Source organism: Pongo pygmaeus, chromosome 17, assembly GCF_028885625.2.
Source record: "Pongo pygmaeus isolate AG05252 chromosome 17, NHGRI_mPonPyg2-v2.0_pri, whole genome shotgun sequence".
In the NCBI taxonomy this organism is placed as follows: domain Eukaryota; kingdom Metazoa; phylum Chordata; class Mammalia; order Primates; family Hominidae; genus Pongo; species Pongo pygmaeus.
In genome coordinates, this window is record NC_072390.2 from 76,988,875 (window position 1) to 77,009,743 (window position 20,869).

Sequence of the window (20,869 nt, forward strand, 5' to 3'; positions counted from 1 at the left end):
CACTGGGCACAGACCAAAAAGAAATCCCCAAAAAACAATAATACCACCACCACAAGAGCCTGTGCTCTCAGCTAAGGGACAGACAAGGAAAGGGGCAGCTAGAAAGACAGAAAATGTTTAGATATTAACTGATCTACTTCAGCCGAACACCACAGAAAAAACGTGGCTCCACTCCTACCTATTCCAGCATAGGCTGAGTGGGGAGCCCAGACTTCCATCCTCACCAGGCTATAACAGGGCACTCTAACTCCCCGCCTATGCCCTCCCCTCCACTGTCATGGTGCCAGGGAAGGCTGAGGAGGAAAGCTGGTACTTCTGTCCATACCTGGCAGATGTCAGTGGACATCATGTGGGAAGCCTAGACTTCCACCTCCATGAAGCAGTAATGAGGTCCCTCCCCCTCTTCAATGGGGTCATGTCAGAGGAGGCCTAGTGGAGAGCCAGGAATTCCACCTCCACTCAGAGGTGGAAAGGCCATTCCTTTCCTGACCGTGCTATTAGTGGAGGTTGCATGGGAGGCAAAGAGGACCTCTATCTTTCCCAGCCCTGAAGGCAGTAGTGGAGGCCTCGCAGGGAGCCGTAACGCTGGTCCCTGGCAGGCAGCAGTAAGGAGCTCCCTCTCGGGTGCCAGTGGAGGCTGCAAGGGGAACCTGGGTTTCTAACCTCATCAGGCAGAAATGAGGTAGTGTCCCCTCTTCCCCTGCCATAGTAATGTCAGAAGCCAGTTAAAACAGAAGGTTTAAATAAGACTGAGAATCTCATCATCGAATACCCAAAATGTCTAGGTTTCAACAGAAAATCACTCACCACATCAAGAACCAGGAAGATCTCAAGCAGAATGAAAAAAGACAATTAATTGATATCAAAACCTAAATAACAGAGCTGTTAGAATTATCTGGCAAAAATTTTAAAGTGGTCATTATAAAAATACTTTAATGAGCAATTATGTACATACTAGAAACAAACAAACAAAAAAAGAGAAAATCTGAGCTAAGAAATAGGAATTCTCAGCAAAGAAATAGAAGATGTAAACAAGAAGCAAATAAAAAAGTCTAGAACTAAAAAACGCAATAACCAAAATAAAAATTTCTATGGAAGGGCTCAACAGCAGAACTGAGGGGACACAGGAAAGGATCTGTGAACCTGAGGATAAAACAACAGAATTTACCCAGCCTGAAAAACAAAAATAGACTTAAAAAAAAAATGAACAGAGTCTCAGGGACCTGTGGATTGTGACAAAAGGTCTAACATTTGTGTCACTGGAGTTTTAGACAGAAAAGAAAAAGAGGCTAAACGAGTACTCACAGGAATAGTGGCTGAAAAGTTTCCAAATTTGGCAAAAGACATAAATCTTACAGAAGCTAAGCAAACCTCAAATAAGGTAAACCCAAAGCAATCCACACAGACACATCAAATTACTAAAAACTAAAAACAAAGAAAAGAATTTGAAAGCAGTGAGAAATGACACCTTACCTATAGGGGAAAAACAATTTGAATAATAGCAGATTTCTCATCAGAAAATATGGAAACCAGCAGAAAATGGTGCACCATTTTTCAAGTGTTGAAAGAAAAATAACTGTCAACCCAGAATCCAATAAAAATATCCCACGGAAATAAAGGGGAAATCAGAATTCACAGATGAAAAAAAAAAACAAATGAATTTATTGCCTGCAGACCTAACCTAAAAGAATGTCTGAAGGAAGTTTTCTAAACAGAAATAAAACAATAAAAGAAGGAATCTGCTAAAATCATGAAGGAAGAAGAACTCAGTAAGTAAAACTCTGGGTAAAGACAGTAAGTTTTCCTTGTCCTCTTAAGTTTTCTAAATTATATTTGCTAGCTGATGTAAAAATTCTAATACTGTCTGACATGGTTTCAAATGTGTGTAGAGGAATTATTTAAGACAATTTTATTGTAAGCAGGGGAAGGCAATGGGATGTAGAAGGAGGTAAGATTTCTATATGTTACTTAAACTGGTAAAATGACATCACCAGTAGACTGGGATTAGCTATGTATATATAATACCTACAGCAACCATTTAAAAAGCCATACAAAGAGATACATTAATAACACCACAGAAAAGTAAAAAAATAATTCTATAAAATGTTCAAGTAATATACTGGATGTCAGGAAACACAAAACACTGAGAACAAACAGAAAACAAAAAAATAAAATGGCAGACTTAAGCCCTAACATATCAATAACTACATTAAATGTGAATAGTCTAAATACACCAACTAAAAAACAGAGATTGGTAGAAGAGAACAAAAAACATGACCATGACCAAACCACATGCTGTCTAAAAGATACTCACTTCAATTATGGAGGAAACATCATGCAAACATTTATTTTAAAAAAGCAGGAGTGGCTATATTAATATCATAAAATACACTTCAGAGCAAACAGACTTCAGAGCAAAGATACCCTTTTCTCAAAAATTGATAGAACAACAACACTGAAAATCAGCAAGGATACAAAACGCAACACTATCAAACAACAGGATTTAATTCACAATGATAAAACACTCTACCCAACAACAGCAGAATACATGCTCTTTTCAAGTGCCCATACATACCAAGATAGACCATATTCTGGGCCATAAAACAAACCTCAGCAAGTTTAAAAGAACTGAAATCACACAGAGTGCCTTCTCTGACCACAGTGGAATCTAACTAGAAATCAACAATGGATAACAGATACACTACCAAACACTTGGAAACTAAACAACACAACTGTAAATAATCCATGGGTCAAAGATGAAGTTTCAAGAGAAATAAAAAAACAGATTGAATGTAATGAAAATAAAAAACCAACACATCACAGTTTATGGGACCCAGCTAAAGCAAGCACAGACAGGGAAGTAAACCCATGCAAATCTGCACCCCATCCCCCTGAAAGAGGGTAAACCATATACCTGATATCACCACACCCTATCAGTGTGAGTCTCACACTATATACAAAAATTAACTAAAATGGATCATGGACTTAAAAGTAAAATGTAAAAATATAAACATTTAAAAAAAAAAATCTTTGGGATCTGGAGCTAGCCAAAGAGTTCTTAGTCTTAATACAAAAAGCACAATCTAAAAAAGTAAATCTGATAAATTGGGCTTAAAAAAAACAAACAAAAAACTTTTGCTCTGTGAAAGGCCCTGTTAAGAGGGTAAAAAGACAAGCTACAGACTGGGATAAAATACTTGCAAGCCACCCATTCAACAAAATACTTTTTCTTTTCTTTTTTTTTTTTTTTAGGCAGGGTCTTGCTCTGTCACCCAGGCTGGAGTGCAGTGGTATGATCATAGCTCACTGCAGCTTTGACCTCCCTGGGCTCAGGTGATCCTCCCGCCTCAGCCTCCTGAGTAGCTGAGACCACAGGCATGCACCACCACAGCCAGCTAATTTTTGTATTTTCTGTAGAGATGGGGTCTTGCCATGTTACCCAGGCTGGTCTTGAACTCTTGGGCTTAAGCAATCTGCCCGCTTTGGCCCTCCCACAGTGTTAGTATTACAGGCATGAGCCACTGCACTCAGCCACAAAGGACTATTTCCTAGAATAAAATATACAATAAATTCTCAAAACTCAACAGTAAAAAAAACTCCACAAACAATTCAATTAGAAAATGATCAAAAGACATGACCAGACGTTTCATCAAAGAGGATATACAGTCAGTAAATAAATAGATGAAAAAATGTTCAACATCATTAACTATTATGCAAGTTGAAGCCAAAATGAGATATCACTACACACCCACTTGAATAGCTAAAATAAAAAATATTGACAGCACCAAATGCTGGCAAGGATGCAGAGAAACTGGATTGACAGTCTCTGGTACAACCACTCTGGTGGCAGTTTCTTTTAAAACTCAGCATGCAAATACTATAAGACTCAGCAAATATGTTTCTGAGCATGCATGCCAGAGAGAAAAAACTGTTCACAAGAATGTTTATAGGATCTTTATTCATAATAGCCAAAATCTTGAAATAACCTTGATGTCTTTCAACAGGTGAATGATTAAACAAACTGTGGCACATCCATACCATGGATTTACTCAGCAATAAAAAGTAACGAACTACTGAAATATGCAACAATGAATCACCAGAGAATTACTCTGAGAGTGAAAAAAATGCTAACTCCAAAAAGTTACATACTATGTGATTTACTTTATATCACATTTATGAAGTAACAACTACAGAAATGGAAAACATTAAATGTTGCCAGGGGTTAAGGAGGGTTTCTGGGTGGGAGGGAAGTGCCTGGGCTATAAAGGGCAACATGAATGATCCTTGTGCTGGTAGAAATGTTCTGTCTTTTGACAGTTTCAATGTCAACATCCTGGTTTTACTATATGTTATACTATAGTTCTGCATAAAGTTACCACTGGGAGGAAATCAGGTAGAGGGTAGAGATCTCTCTGTATTCTTTCTTACAACCTCATGTGAATCTATAATAATGTTAAAATGAAATGTTTAATTAAAAATTTTTTTTAGTTCACAGGCTGTACAAAAACAAGAGGTGGGCTGCATTTGGCTAAAGGGCATAGGTTGCTGGCCTCTATCCTGGCCTGTGAGCTCTGTGGAAGCAGGGATTATAATTTTTATCTCTTTTCCCATTGCACCTCTAACGTCTCATGCAAGGTCTTATAGGCACTTAATCAATATTTGTTAAATGAATTATTAAAGATAATTTAAAATTAGAAGAAATGATAAAATCTTCTTTTGTTTTATGTTACCCTGGCAAATTTAATCTGAACTTATTTAGGTTGGTGCAAAAGTAACTGTGGTTTTTGCCACTAAAAAAAAGGCAAAAACCGCAATTACTTTTGCACCAACCTAATAAGATCAGACTCCCCCAAAATAGAATAAGCATAATCAATACCGAAAGCTAAAAAGCAAAACCAAAATGCCAAAGGAAACAAAAAGTTTCTACAAAAATAAAGTAAAACTAGCCCTACAAAATATTAAAATATAAAGTTAAATGTAATACCGGGCATTAGAATCAACAGGACAACGGAAGAGAACAGATCATCCTGTTACCCAAGATCAAGGAATCATCATCAGTAACTCACAACTGTTCTGGCCGGACTCACTTTAAACTTATAAGCACAAATGAGATTTGGGTCTCATCAGTGTCTCAATCCTGATTGCACACTTGTGAATTATTCTTCTCTGAGTCAGACCAATTTGTGGCCTTTCTCCTCTCCTCAAAGTTCTGTCACCTTCCTCCCATCTCAGCAGATGACTCTGCTTTTTTTTAATTGAGAAAATACCGATAAAGTGATCGCAAGAGAAGTGCCTCTTCTCACCCCGAACTTTCTAACCCACTCATATCTGTGCCCACACTGCCTCCAGTACCTTTCTTGTCTAAAACAAACCCCTCCACTTCTAGTTTGGATCGCATCCCAACTCTCCCACTAAAGCTGGGGTCTCCAACCCTTAAGCCTTGGACCGGTACCAGTTCATGGCCTGTTAGGAACTGGGCCACACAGCAGGAGGTGAGCGGCGGGGAAGTGAGCGAAGCTTCATCTGTATTTGCAGCTGCTCTGCATCGCTGGCATTACTGCCTGAGCTCCACCTCCTGTCAAATGAGTGGCGGCACTAGATTCTCACAGGAGCACGAACTCCATTGTGAAGTGCGCACGCAAGGGATCCAGGTTGTGCGCCCATTATGAAAATATAACGAATGCCTGATGATCTGAGGTAGAATGGTTTCACCCTGAAACCATCCCCTGCTGGCCCCTGCACCCTTCGCCCCATCCGTGGAAAAACTGTCTTCCACGAAACTGGTCCCTGGTGCCAAAATGACTGGGGACCACTGTACTAAAGGACTTTATTTTTCCAATTATCCCTTTCCCTCTTAGATATCACCCATTTTTCCTTCTCTAGGTGAGCATATCCTTTACCATACAAATGTGTAATTTCTCTCTTAGATATCACCCATTTTTCCTTCTCTAGTTGAGCATATCCTTTACCATACAAATGTGTAATTTCTCTCATTCTAACTCTCCCAAGATCCCATAGCTCCCTCCAGCACCATCCTAATTTAAATTTTATATATGCGAAACCCAGATCTTAATCTCCCACACCTTCCTTCACCAAACTCACTCCTCCTAGAGCTTTCTCCAGATCTCTGCAATGGCTTTCCTAGTTACTCAGTTACTCAAGATTAAAAAACAAAACGAGGAGTTGCCCTTGATTCTTTTTTTCTCCCGGTATATTATCTATCAACAAATCCTATCAACCTCTCTGAAAATATTTTCTAAGTCCAGCCACTTGTTGCTATTTTGAATTGCTACCCTAACCTAAACTGCCATCATCTCTAGCTTACGATACCATGAAAGCCTCTTCCTCAATCTTCCTGCTCCCTCTCTCGATCCCTCCAATAGGTTCTTTACACTGTGGCCAGTGTTATGTCAAAAATGTGAAGCAAATAAAATAACTTCCTGCTCAACAAACTAATGCTTCAACTTACACTTGGAATAAACTCCCAATTCTTTACAATGACTTTCAAAGGCCGTAAGTGATAGCAAATATCTACTCTATGAATTCTCTCCCGACCATGTTTTCCCTCATACCATTCTAGCTACACTAACTGTACAGAGCACCCTTGACACAAGTAACTCCATCTCAGAAAAAGACTCCGTCTTACATTTCATAGGACACTTTGCCAACAGGGACAAGATACTTTGCTTAATAAATTAATAAATAAAGACTGCATCCAACCAGATAAGGACATAAACAGGCACACTATTCCACTATCAGTCCTCACTGGAGGACTCTGCAGCCATAAAAAGAGCAGGACGTCACAGCTCAAAATGGCCGTCTTAACTGACACTCTCTTGCTGTCACTCCTGATAAGCACCCAGCATCTGCCACTGAAGGCTGTGCACACATCAAAGACTCTTTCTTGTAAAACAGATGGGCCCTGGCCCAGACCAGGAGGTTCTTTCTGTCTTCCTCACTCTCCCTGGACTATTTCCTTAACCCTTTTTCCTATCTGTCTTCTGTTGATGTTAAATGTTACTCTGTTTGTTATGGAATGTTTAATCTGTAACACTTATATATTAATTAGGTGTAATATTACATATAGTTGACAATATTGACTGACTTGTGGAGTGGCTTGTGGCTGTGCAGCTGTGACTACCAAGTGACCGGGAAGTTCTAAGGAGGACTGCCTCCTAGAAAACTCCATGCAGTTCGTGGCCTTTTGCTATTGAAATAGCATTGACAGAAGTCTGACACTGTGGAAAGACGCAAACATGAATGAACCTGGTTATCTCTGACCTTGCACTGCTCATGAGACTAACTTTCATATTTTCAAAAGTATTTACTTACATGGGGAAACGGTTATTACAGAAAACCATCTTTTAAAAAAACTGTATATGTCTGCATATAAAGCTAAAAGGACAGACATCAACATGTTGAATAGTGGTTCTCCCTGAATACTGCAAACTGAGACACTGAATTATGAATGACTTATTTTTTCTTAATGCTTTCAGTATTTTCTTTAATATATTTGTAATATATTGCTATTTATGTGATGTTTACAAATTATGCTAGTTTTAGCCACAGAACTCTAAGGCTGACTTCATAATTACCACAGAAATCTTCAACTCTATTCTGTTTCTGAGGCCTCAAAGGACACTCCAAAATTGGTACCAGTTTTTGAGATTAAAATCCTCAATCCAGGTCAGGTGTAGTGGCTCATGCTTCTAACCCCATGACTTTGGGAGGCCAAGGCAGGAGGATCTCTTGAGCTTAGGAATTTCACACCAGCCTGGGCAACAGAGTGAGACGCTGTCTCTAAAAAATAAAAATTAAAAAAATTACCCGGGTGTCGCGGCACACAGCTGTGTCCTCGCTACTTGGGAAATTGAGTTGGGAAGATCACTTCAGCCTACAAGGTGGAAGCTGCAGTGGTGATCACCTCACTGTACTGCAGCCTGGGTGAAAGAGCAAGACCCTGTCTCAAAAAAAAAAAAAAAAAAAAAAAACACTGGATATAATCATCCCAACTTCTTCAGGGACTGAAGTTTGTAGTCAGAGATGAGACGAGTGAAGGAGTACAAACTCTTCAGCATAGAGCCTGGAGGTCAAATCCAGAAAAGCTCAATCTGACCTTGGTTCCAGGGGGGAAACCAGGCAAGGAGGTGGGGAGCTAGGCAGATTAAAAGCAACAAGGACCATAAAAGATTAATCTTTCATAAGCATTATACAAAGGATAAACAGAATGTGGTATATCCAAACAATGGAACATTATTCAGCAATGAATAAAGTACTTTTACATGCTGCAATATAGATGAACGCCAAAAAAAAAAAAGTTCCACTAACTGGAAGAAGTTAGATGAAAAGAACTACATATTGTATTTTTCTGTTTATATGAAATGTCCACAATAGGCAAATCTGTAGAGACAGAAAGCAGATTTGTTGTTGCCTGGGCTTGGGATGGCAATGGGAACAGACTGTGAACAGGTAGTGGGTATATTTTCTGTGTGATGGAAATGTTTAAAAAATAGATTGTGGTGATGGTTGCACAACTCCATACATTTGCTAAAAATCATCAAAATGACTTAAAACATTTATTAAATCATTAAAAAACTAAAATAGATAAATTTTATGGTATGAATTATACTCAATAAAGCTGTTAATAAAAACGAAGAAAGAAAAGATTACATGCTAGCAGATTTTTGTTGCTGAATTTTGCCATCACTTACAGGTTAAAATATTAAATCTGACTTGATGTCTAAACAAAAATGGTTTGTAAAACCAGTAGGTGACCCATCCTCAAATTTAATCTAAAGTCTGTCTATAAAAGGCATTCCACAGATCACTCATCTCCTTACAGTGGCCTGAAATTACTGACTCTTGGCTCATGTAAGCTAACATAATTGGCAGGAAACAGTTGTGAAGTTCATCATCTTCATGCAATTGAGCCATAAGGGATCCAGCTTGTGATATCTTGCATCAATCAAGTCTTGGTGTCATCTCAGCATAGCAGAGCTAAAGGAACATCAAATTTCAACTTGAAATGAGTTCAGCTGTTCGCACTCCCCTCCCACGACTATTGTGCCATCATTTAAATCAGCAGTTCTCAAGGTGTGCATGTGTGATGGTCGAGGGGAAGGGCGTATGTGTGGAGGCACATGGAACTGCCAGGCAGGCCTTTTCAACCTGCACAATGGTGACAAAGTGTTGATCATATTTCTCCTCTATCAGGGTGATGGGCAATAGAAGCAGGTCATACCTGTTCGATGTACTGGGGCAGAAAAAGTCTGAGAATCATTGATTTTAATAAAGTTTGGTATTCACTGTAAGAGTATAGATGTTTTATGACACTTATTAATTACATTTAGGATATACAAACACTATTGAATAGAATCATGAGTTCTCTCTTTTTTTTTGAGTTCTCATTATATCAAAAGAGAAATGATAAACACGTTAGTTGTCATTTGTATTTCAATAAGGTATAACAATCGTGCATGTAGGAAACAATTAAAGTCCAAATGAAGACTGCCATCAAATCAAACTCAGCTCAATCAAACTGATGATCCTGACTCTATTCACCTCACTACAAATGCATTGAGGACACAAATCTGAATATATGTTTTTATAGTTATGAAAATAATCTCAAAGAAATTTTTTTCTCTAGTTTTAAAAATGCACTTTCAGTATGCCATATAAAAGGCAATACTCTATAAAGTTTATGACCTGCTATAAATGAAAATAAAGTGTAAAGATCAAAAGAAGAAAATACTAAATTAGCTCTGTCAGCTGAAGTTTTATGGCCTGGGCAGGATATTTTTCACATGGCTGTTAAAAAGCATACCCGATGCCACAGGTTCTCAAGAGAAACACTGAACTCACACCAGTAGTTTCAGCTGAATACACTGACTGCAGTTTATGCTTCCTGAGTCTCAATTTCAGTTTGGTAAAATCTGCTCTGAAGATGCATTTGAAACACAGAGTACTATGTCTATAAACAGATATACTATCTAATGCTCTAATAATACAATCTTTACTGTTTAAGAAACTGTACTTATTAACCTGCAACTATTAATAATAGGTGACAAATCTCTCAAAAGTGTTCTGAAAACCCACGGCAGTCACCAAAATACTAAAAACATTACAGATACACGCCAGACTACATTCATGGGGCAGTCAGCTCCCACTCCTCTCTCAAATTCTGGGACAGATTCCCACCATTTCAAGATTCACAAAGCAATAAAATAGTGAGGACAAAAGGGCAACATTCCATTCCCATGAATAAAAAGCATGGAATGGCTGAAATTGCTAATTATACTATTAACACAAAGGAGTTTAGGAATAAAATTCGTCATGAAGGGGAACCAGTGCAGGAGCACAATTCCAATAACCCCGGCACCTGTGAAGGGAGCTCTGCTGGTCAGTTTATAATATCAGCGACATGACAAGAAACACCACAGCTTTTCAAACGTGCCTTCACATAAGAATAATTGGGAACTCAAAACTTAAATGCAACATTCTCACAAACAGAAAGCAGAAAAAGTACAATAATGAAGTTTTGACACGTGAACCCTATCGTATGGTGCTTTAGTTTTGAATCTTGACGTACATTTCCCCCTACTTCCCCACCATTATCCAAGCCTTTTCCTCGCAATTAACTAGATGTTTATGAAGATGCATGAACCACTCCTGCCCATCGGACCAGCACCACATGGTTCACAGAGGCACTATATGCCATCACTGCTATACAGGATACAAAGGAAAGACCTTAGAATTCTAACTTAGCAATAACAAAAACATCACATTGAAGCATCAATCAGGGGCAATTCCATTTAGAAAGCCTAACTTCACCAACTCAGATTTCATTTTTGTCTCTCCATCCTGACCCTGCTCCCAACACCTGCAATCAACTTCCTCTCTTAAAGTGGGCATCTTTTAGATGACATAATAAGAGACAAAGAAGACAGAGCAAGGAGATATTTCATCAGGAATGACTAAGAGAATATGTGGGAAATTTATGTAGATTTGTTCAGTGCCATCAGCCTGATGAAGAGAGATCTGAGGTTTCTTATACCTGCCTTTGAGAAGTTTCTCAGAGCAAGCACCCCGTTTAACCTACGGGGGTTAGATCCCCAATGATGAAATATTGAGAATGAGATAAACTAAGGTTTAACATAACTTATTAACTGGCTGTGCCTTTATCATCTTCTTATCCACTTTGGATTTTTAATGTTGTATAGATGGGGGTGTAATGATTATAGCAGGACAACAGGCATAAATCAGGAAGTCTCCAGGAAATCAGGGCATAGGATCACTGTATATTCAGGGCAGCTCCCATTATAAAAATATTATCACGAAATATTTCCATAGCATATTTTACCTTGAATTGCATTAATAATATAATATTTTAATATGTATACATAAATCATTGAAACATAAAGTTAACACCCTTTTCTCATGGCTAGTACGGGGTGGTGGTGGTTATAAATGTATTCTCTGTCTATAAGTGCTGATATGTCATTCTGTTTCCCTTGGTTTGAATGAAATGCTTATTATTTGTTTTATGCTTTTGTATTCTGTTTTTTGTTGTTGTTGTTGTTGTTGCTGTTTTGTGCTGTTTATTCCATGATGGCTGTGTAAAGGAATGTTAAGAATAAGCCTGGAGGTACCACACAAATATCAAGAGGAATGTCATGATGGACGTTAAATGCAAGCTTGCACTAGCTCTTTTAAAATGTACTGAGCATCAAAACTCATGAGAAGAAGGGAAAACAAAAATAACAAAAACGTATCAAGCAAACACAGGTAATAAATGTAAAATAAAATGGACTATATCAAAATAAAAAACTTAAGCCTCCCAAAGGCTATTTTCTAGAAATTTCTTTATCCAAAATCTATGGTTTTATAGATTTTATCCAAAATCTATGGTTTCTGAAATCCAAATTATTTATCACATATCATGCACATATGCATTGGGCTTTTTACCTTTATGGCTTTACTCATGTCCATCTGTCTCTCTAAAATAGTCTTCCCAAAACTGTAAGTCCCCTAACTGAAATTACAAAAGGTGCCAAAAGGTGTAATTTCAATTAGGGGACTTACAGGTTTGGGAAGACTATTTTAGACAGACAGATGAAAATGTGGCACATATACACCATGGAATACTATGCAGCCATAAAAAAGGATGAGTTCATGTACTTTGCAGGGACATGGATGAAGCTGGAAACCATCATTCTGAGCAAACTATCGCGAGGACAGAAAACCAAACACTGCATGTTCTCACTCATAGGTGGGAATTGAACAATGAGAACACTTGGACACAGGGTAGGGAACATCACACACTGGGGCCTGTCGTGGGGTGGGGGAAGGGGGGAGGGATAGCATTAGGAGATATACCTAATGTAAATGATGAATTAATGGGTGCAGCACACCAACATGGCACACGTATACATATGTAACAAATCTGCACGTTGTGCACATGTACCCTAGAACTTAAAGTATAATTTAAAAAAAAAGAAATTACACCTTTTGTTCAAGGACCAGTTCAAATGCCAGACTCGGCATAATATTTCCTGTCACTGAAGGTTTAAGTGAAGCAGCCTCCCTCCTGTATTCTTATAACCCTTAACCACATGTTGCCTTATACTATAATCATTATCATTATGTCTTTAAACCTATATTAGGCCATAACCTCCCTGAAAGCAGTGGCCGTGTGTTAAGAGTCATACACTTCCAGGACTGGAATGTCCCATACCAGTTATATACATCCTTATGCTTAAGTTCCTGATGAAGTAGCTATCTATCTCCAGAGATGGAGCATCACCAAGTCTTAAGGCTGGCAGTCCATTCATCTCTGGGTATTTGACAATGTCTGGGAATGCTTTATGCATGGTGAGTGTTCAATATGTATTTTTTTCTGAAAAATGATCGATATATTGAACACATACACAATGCAAAAAATAAACCTCCCGAGCTATGCCACATTATTGTGCAGTCTTTCAGAACCAGTTTCTACTCTGTAAAATAGAAATTGTTAATATTTTCTTCATATCATTTCATGAGAATCAATGAGATAACATAAGTACAATTCCTAATACACTGTATACAATAAATGATATTCTACTAGTAATATCATTATCATCAATTTAATACCTTTCTCAATAATCCTTAACTTTTCCCAATCACTATTTAACTTAACCTGCTTTTCCCAGGTTTGCGTAGAAGTTTTTCTGTGGCAAACCAATACAATCCCCCAATTAGTTTCTGGTGATGCCAGAGGGAGAGCAGAGAAACACGGTTGTATTAAATTACTTAAAACAGCTGAACTTGACACTTCTAAAAAAAAACTTCCCAGAATTTTCAAGAGAAAAATGGTGAGTCTTTAAACAAGCAACATTAAAGACTGCAGAAGGGATAAAGGAAAGCCTCCTGGACAAAGACAAACACAGGACTTCCGGAATAGACCAAAGGCTGATACTGATGCAGGAAGGCGAACAATAAAACGCTAAAAGGCGTTTTCTTTTTCTTTCTCTCTCTCTCCCTCCCTTTATCCTCCTTTCTTCCTTCCTTCTTTCCTTTGCATGCCTTCCTTCCTTCCTTTCTCTTTCTCTTTCCTGTCTCCCCTCCTTTCCTTTTTTTCCCCTTTTTTATAAAACAGTGTATTATTACAGAGGTAGAGAAAGGAAAGAGAAGTTGTTCTGGGAATACTCTGCCAATCAAGTTTTAGATGAAAGACTGAAGGTGACAGAAACGAAACAGGGAAAAGAGTGCTGAACAGAATGGAACCCATGATGAACTAACAAGAGAATGGATTATTCAGTTGAGAAAAACTGAATAAGGGGCAGGATGAATATGATTAAAAAGACAGGCTTGGCCGGGTGCGGTGGCTCATGCCTGTAATCCCAGCACTTTGGGAGGCCGAGGCGGGAGGATCATGAGGTCAGAATATCGAGACCATCCTGGCTAACACGGTGAAACCCCGTCTCTACTAAAAATACAAAAAATTAGCTGGGCGAGGTGGTGGGCGCCTGTAGTCCCAGCTACTTGGGAGGCTGAGGCAGGAGAATGGCGTGAACCCAGGAGGCGGAACTTGTGAGCAGAGACCGCGCCACTGCACTCCAGCCTGGGCGACAGAGCGAGACTCCGTCTCCAAAAAAAAACAAGACAGGCTTATGTTGTTGCTCAGTAAGTAGTTGTTGAATGAAAGCATGAAAGACTAAGTATGTTAGTAAGTAGGAAAAAGATAATGAATTCAGGATTCCAAGGCTGAAATCTCTATTTCAGTCCCAGGCATAAAGGTAATCAAAGTAAGCAAACGGGATGCTGCAGCCAAGGAAAATTTCTGTTCAGGGCCCTGCTTCTGGGTATCTTGTTTCATCACTGCTTCCCTGATTCTGCCCCATTCTCTGTAGCCCTAGCAAAAGCCCTTTTGGGTCTCACTCAAAGCTTTAGTTTTGGCAGCATAATACTCCCACAGGCTTTCTTTAACCATAGCTTTTAACTTGCTAACAATAGTCTTCATGTCACAAGGTTTTCCTTTTAATTACCAATGTGACATTTACTACTTGTTTCCATCTTCTGACATAAATAACAAATCACTTTTTCAACTGTGCAGTTTGGCAGCATGCATAAAACAGGCAGTGACTGAGCAGCCTGCACACCCCCATGGCAACTTCCCGGTTCACAAGTGCTTCCTTTAAGATCAGCTCAACCACTGATTGACTCTGTGACATGAGCAAGTCCCAATCTCCTTAGGGCCACAGTGTCCTCATCTGTAAAATGGAGATGGTAAATGTATCTACTGTGAAAGATAATATCTACTTTACAGTGTTATGAGGAAAATCACATGAAATAATGTAGAAGATAATGTAAATAGAGTAGCACAGTAGAAGTGTTGGTTATTTTTGGTAGATGTGTGACCAGGGGCAATCCTTTGACTGACATCCTGGGCCTCCTACTCCAGTTTGAGCTGCTATCTTACTTTGCCTTTTATCTAATAGAGAGGACTCTGGTCTCTGAACAGCCTTTATCACGTCTTTCAGGACTCCGATCTCAGATAAACAACTGTTGGGTATGTGGACTCTGTGTAGCAATGCACAGCCTTGCTGTGACCTTGTGGGAGGCTCTCTGCCTCTACTCTGCTCTGGGAATGAGTTAACTCCATTTGGGCCCCACATAATGCCTTCAAAATCCTTCTTTGACAGAGAGTAATTAAACTGATTTAACTAGGGACATTCACTCCTTCTAATTATAATGTTCCTCATGCTCATTAGTAAAATAAATGAAAATAAAATCTCCCTCAAAGGGAGGTGTAAGGGTATTCCCCTGCAAATACTACTCTGTTTCTCCTCCCCTTTCTAATTAAACTTGAAAGAGTGGTCTGTACTTAAACTCTACTTCCTGACCTCCAATTCTACTTATGCATTTTTCTCTTTAGCTTTTATCAGTCATACATGCAAGTACTAGAATAGCAAAATAATGGAGAAAGATTTATAATGAAAAGCAACCTCTTTCATTCCTTCTTACTCACTTTTTAGAGCAACCACTCTAACTACTTTTCTTTTTAGATCTTCTGGTGGTTACCCCCCTAATATGACTTATTACCTTTATGTTGTTGTTCATGGATGTATCCATTTAAAACAAAGTCCCTCCTACTAACCAGAATTTAATCTAGGTATAGTATGCTCCACTCATTTCAACTTTTAGTTTTTCTATTTTTCCTTATGAATCAACTTTGAGGTACAATTTACATTTGAGAAAATGGAACCATTTTAAATGTCCAGTTAGCTGATTACTCACAAATGCTACACCCATGTAACTAAAAACATCTTCAAAATATAGAACATTTCTGTCACCCTAAAAGTTCCTACAGGTCCTTCTGTGGTCAAGCATACCCCAACTGCCAGCCCCAAACAACCAGTGGTCAACTTTCTGTGACTATAGTTTTGTAATATCCCATTGTATGGCTATAGCACAATTTGCTTATCCATTCATGTGCTGATGAACATTTGGGTTGTTTCAAGATTTTGGTTCTTATGAATACAGCTGCTATGAAAATTCCTCTACAAGTCTTTCAGCATACATATGTTTTGCCTTCTCTTGGGTACCTAGGCATGGAATTGCTGGGTCAGAGGTAGTGTGTATTTATTTCACTTTTTAAGAAAGTCTCTTTTCCCTCTAGGTCTCAATCACAAATAGGAAGGCCACCAGTAAATTCTATGCATGTGATAAGAATTGCTGTGTCATGTTTTAGGATGAGCAGGAGGGATGCCTGTCTCTGTCCTTTGTTAGGAGGAGGCTACACACGCTAGAATGGAGGACAGCCTTACTAAAGTGGAGGCACATATATCATAGCAACGAAATTCCTCCCAGGTCTTTTTTTTTTTGTCTCTTTAGAGGTGTCTTCTGGTTTTCTACTTGGAGTAAAATGCCTGTAGCACTTTCTCCATGGGGATGAAGGAAGGAGGAGACAGGCTATGGAGAGCCTGTTGATACCATCATTTGGTAGGCAGATATCCAATTAATCTCCTGCTTCCCTTCCTCACTCCTCCTTCCACATTACTGTCTGACTGAGTCTGAGGCCGCTGGAACTCCCTTCCCTTTGCCATACCTGTCTGTAGTTTCTCAGCTGCTGCTTCCTCCCTCTGGTTACCTATCTTCTAGAAATTTGTTGAACTCAAATTTGCTGATAGTCCTTCTCCCACTCTTTTCATTTTGCTAAGTTTGTTTATTTTTATCGGGGTCTTGGTAGAAAAAAGAAAAATGTTTATCTTTGGTCTGCAGTCCTCACCTGGAAATTGGTGGATCTCATTCAGCGCAGCAATCTAGCACCAGATCCTACCCCTGAAACTTCTCCAGCCAAGCTCAACAACGCCCACTGCCACTTAAACCGCCCACTGCCACTTAAACCAAGGCACGCCTTTACGTTTTCACTTACACTCTGTCATATCTGAGACTGCACGACCTCTCTCCTGCCTGAAATGCTCGCTTGATTTTCACAATACTGCTCTCTCTAGATTTTCTCCTGCCTTCTGGCCACTTCTTTCAGCCTCGTTTCTACACTTCTTGTTCTCTGCTCTTCACCTTCTCTCACTCTACACATTCTCCCTAGTTCTTGTGACCCAACGTACTCTTGTAAGCCCCACACTTGCAGTGTTCGGACAGCTCCTGTTCTGAAAAGCCTTCCTTAAGCTACAAGACTCAGAGAGACACCCTAAGTGTCCCCACAGTACAAGAGAGACTACTCTAGAATTTCTCACACTGCACCATATGGCCTGCTCACGGATCTGCTTCCTCCTCCAGCCTTATGCTTCCTGAGAGCCCAGAACTGTGAGTTTCTCATCCCCAGCAACTCTCCTAGCAGACAGCTGATGCTCAATAAATATTTGCTGGATTGAATTGAGATCATGGATATGAAAAGGTGCTTTATGTTTTATACATGTTATTACCGGTAATAAGAGTAAACAATTTTTACTTTGAAGAAAAAACATGCCAGGTAAAGATAAACCTCAAGCTAATTAAAGAAAATCTAAAATTCTTAGTGCAATACAAATGAATGCCTGTTCATAAACTAATGATGCACATCTTCCTATGAAAATTGCATCTTCTTCATTCCTTGGCACCTCTTTAGAGTCAAACCAATTTAATTTCTCTTATCAAAACAGTCTCACACCCAAGTTCACAGCAGCATTATTTACAATAAACAAAGGTGGAAACAACTCTAAGTATCCATTGACAGATGAACAGGTGAACAATATGGCATATGCATATATACGTACAATGAAATATCATTCAGCCTTTAAAAGGAAAGAAATTCTGACACATGCTACAATATACATGAACCTTGACGATATTACACCAAGTGAAATAAGTCAGTTGCAAGAAAGACAAATACTGTGTGATTTCACTTATATGAGATACCCAGAGTCATCAAATTCATAGAAACAAAGATAGAATGGTGGTTGCCAGGGGCTGATGAGCGGGAGAATAGGGTGTGACTGATTAATGCATTCAGAGTTTGTTTTTCAAGATGGAAAGAGTTCTGGAGACAGATGGTGTGTGGTAATAGTTGCACAACCATGTGAATGTATACTTAATACCATTGAACTGTACACTTAAAAATTGTTATGATGACAAATTTCATTATGTGTCGTTTACCACAATTAAAAATAAAAGAAAAGTCTCATAAACAAAATACTGTATTTTACCAGAATATTTTTGAAACAAAATTCTGACCAATGTCTAAAATGAAAATAATCAAATGGTAGAGTAAAGAGAGGTATGCCAAATGCAAGAAGCACTATAAAGGACAAAAAAACAGAATTACAGAATGACAACAATAACAATTGCTTATTATTATCTGAAGCTTATTAGATGCCAGGCACTACACTAAATACTTAAATGCTTTATATAAATTAATTCATTCAAAATGACTACAAGAGAAATGGGGGGCTTAGAGAGATTAAGTCACTTAGCAAAGGTTTCACAGCTCAAAAGTGGCAGAAATGAGATTCAAACGCAGGCGCTCTGGTTTAAAGCCCATGCTCTGGCCACTATCTGCCTGGACACTTTGGAATGAGAGGGCTGGGAAGCAGAAGGGGATATCTAAACTTTCCCTAAACTTTCAAGTATAAGAGACAAATGAAAACAAAATCAATTATCTATGGAGTACCTTTTACGTGCCAAGCACGTATGGCATGTAAGAGATTCAACTCCAATCCTGGATCTGAGAGAATCCACAGTCTATTGGGAGAGGCAGATATGTATATAAATAACCAGGCAGTACATGCCAGGAGTTGCCTAAGAGGTATCAACAGAGGGAAGAGGATGTTTAACACATGGTGTCTCCTGCAAACCCATACAATTCCTGGCAACACAAAGTGATGAATGAATATTGACTAAATGAAATAAAATCAGTATACAAAAATGTATTCTGTCTCAGAATGCATTTGGAGAAGAAAAGGCAAAAGGGTCAATTTTGCTTTCTTCTTCTCAAAGAAAAGAAATTTAACAGGTTATGGCAATCATTGAAATTTAAATCATAATAAAAAGGAAACGGACTTTGTGTTCAGATCATACTTTATTTTTAATTAACTAATTAATCTATTTTTTTTTTTGAGATGGGATCTCACTCTGTGGCCCAGGCTGGAGTGCAGTGGCCCAGTCATGGCTCACTGTACCCTGACCTCCCAGGCTCCAGCACTTTTTCTGCCTTAGCCTCCTGAGTAGCTGAGACTACAGGCATGGGCCACTGCACCTGGGTAATTTTTTTTTTTTGCTTTTTGTAGAAACAGGGTCTCACTATGTTTCCCAGGCTGGTCTCAAACTCCTGGGCTCAAGCAATCCTCCCACCTCGGCCTCCCAAAGTGCTAGGATTACAGGCGTGGGCCGCTGTTCCTGGTCTCAAATTACACTTTAAATAGTTATCACATGTTAAAAGGTTACCATATTAAAGATTCTAAGAGGCAGATAATGATCACATGAAATTTAAACCACCATATAAAATTCATACTGCAACTGGAACAGCCTCATTTTTCTAAACAGAGATGAGAGATTAAGAAAACACACAAGGACTCTGGAATGATCAACTTTGAAACCGCGGATTCAAGCAGTTTATCTTGCATCTTCTGCTGCCCTTTAGTTCTCTCTAGTCTTAACATCTATCATCCTCCCCACAGCACTCCATGTAAACATTTGCGAATGTGCTAATGCCAAGAATTGGAAAGATGTCTCATTTCCAGGGGCTTAAAATAATTGCTACTTGCTGCGCTTACCTCAAAATCACATTGGCACCTTCTATACTAAGATACTAAGTTTTAATTTTTTTTTACCGCACTATTAAGAACTTCCACGTGAGTGTAGTCATGAGCCACATAATGATGTTTTAGTCAACACTGGACTGCATGTACACGGTGGTCCCATAAGATGATAACAGACCTAGTGATAGCGCAGTGTCTTTGCGGTACAAAGCATTACTCTCGCTTGTTTGTGGTGATGCTGGTGTGAACAAACCTACTGCACTGCCAGTCCTATAAAAGTCTGGCACATACAATTGTGTATAGTACATAATATCTGACAATGACAATAAACAACTGTTACCAGTATCTATACTGTTGTTATAGATGACAGCTCCATGCATGTTATTGCCTGTGAACTCCTTCCAGTGGGACAAGATGTGGAGATAAAAATCCTGACCCTCTGTAGGCCTAGGTGAATGTGTGTGTGTGTATCTTAGTTTTTATCAAAAAAGTTTAAAAAGTTAAAAAAAGTAATTTTAAAATATTAAATTAAAATATTAATTTTAAAATAGAAAAGAGCTTAGAGAATAGGGATATAAAGAAAAAAGGTTTTTGTATAGCTATATAATGTGTTTGTGTGTTTAAGCTAAGTGTTATTATAAAGTCAAAAAGTTAAGAACCTTATAAAGTAAAAAAAGGTTACAGTAATAACTCACTGACTCACCCAGAACAACTTCCAGTCCTGCAAGTTCCATTCATGGTGAGTGTCCTAGATAGGTGTACCAGTTAAAAAATCTTTTACACTGAATTTTTTACTATACCTTTTCTATGTGTAGATACATAAATACTTACCATTGGGTTACAATTGCCTACAGTATTCAGTATAATAACATGCTGTACAGGTTTATAGTCTAGGAGCAATAGGCTATACCATATCCTAGGTGTGTTGTAGGCTACACCATCTAGGTTTGTGTGAATATGATGTTTGCACAGTGAAGAAATTGCCTAACAATACATATCTCAGAACTTATCCCTGTTGTTAAGCAATGCATGACCATATATACTATACCTTGTCCCAATATCAAGCCAGCTGCCATAATCCTTGACCAAGAAGAAAAAATGCTGTAAAAAAAAAAAAAAAGGCTTAATGAAAA

At 38.6% G+C, this 20,869-nt stretch overlaps 1 protein-coding gene across 4 annotated transcripts in view; it reads right to left on the bottom strand.

The window, feature by feature from the left end:
* The window catches only part of PIGN (phosphatidylinositol glycan anchor biosynthesis class N), a 139,087-nt gene that overhangs the window by 2,378 nt on the left and 115,840 nt on the right, over nucleotides 1-20,869 (bottom strand). For all 4 annotated transcript variants that reach the window (XM_054461285.2, XM_054461286.2, XM_054461287.2 and 1 more), the window contains one exon: nucleotides 20,785-20,837. In XM_054461285.2, the coding sequence (XP_054317260.2) occupies nucleotides 20,785-20,837 (53 nt within the window). The remainder of the gene's footprint in view (nucleotides 1-20,784; nucleotides 20,838-20,869) is intronic.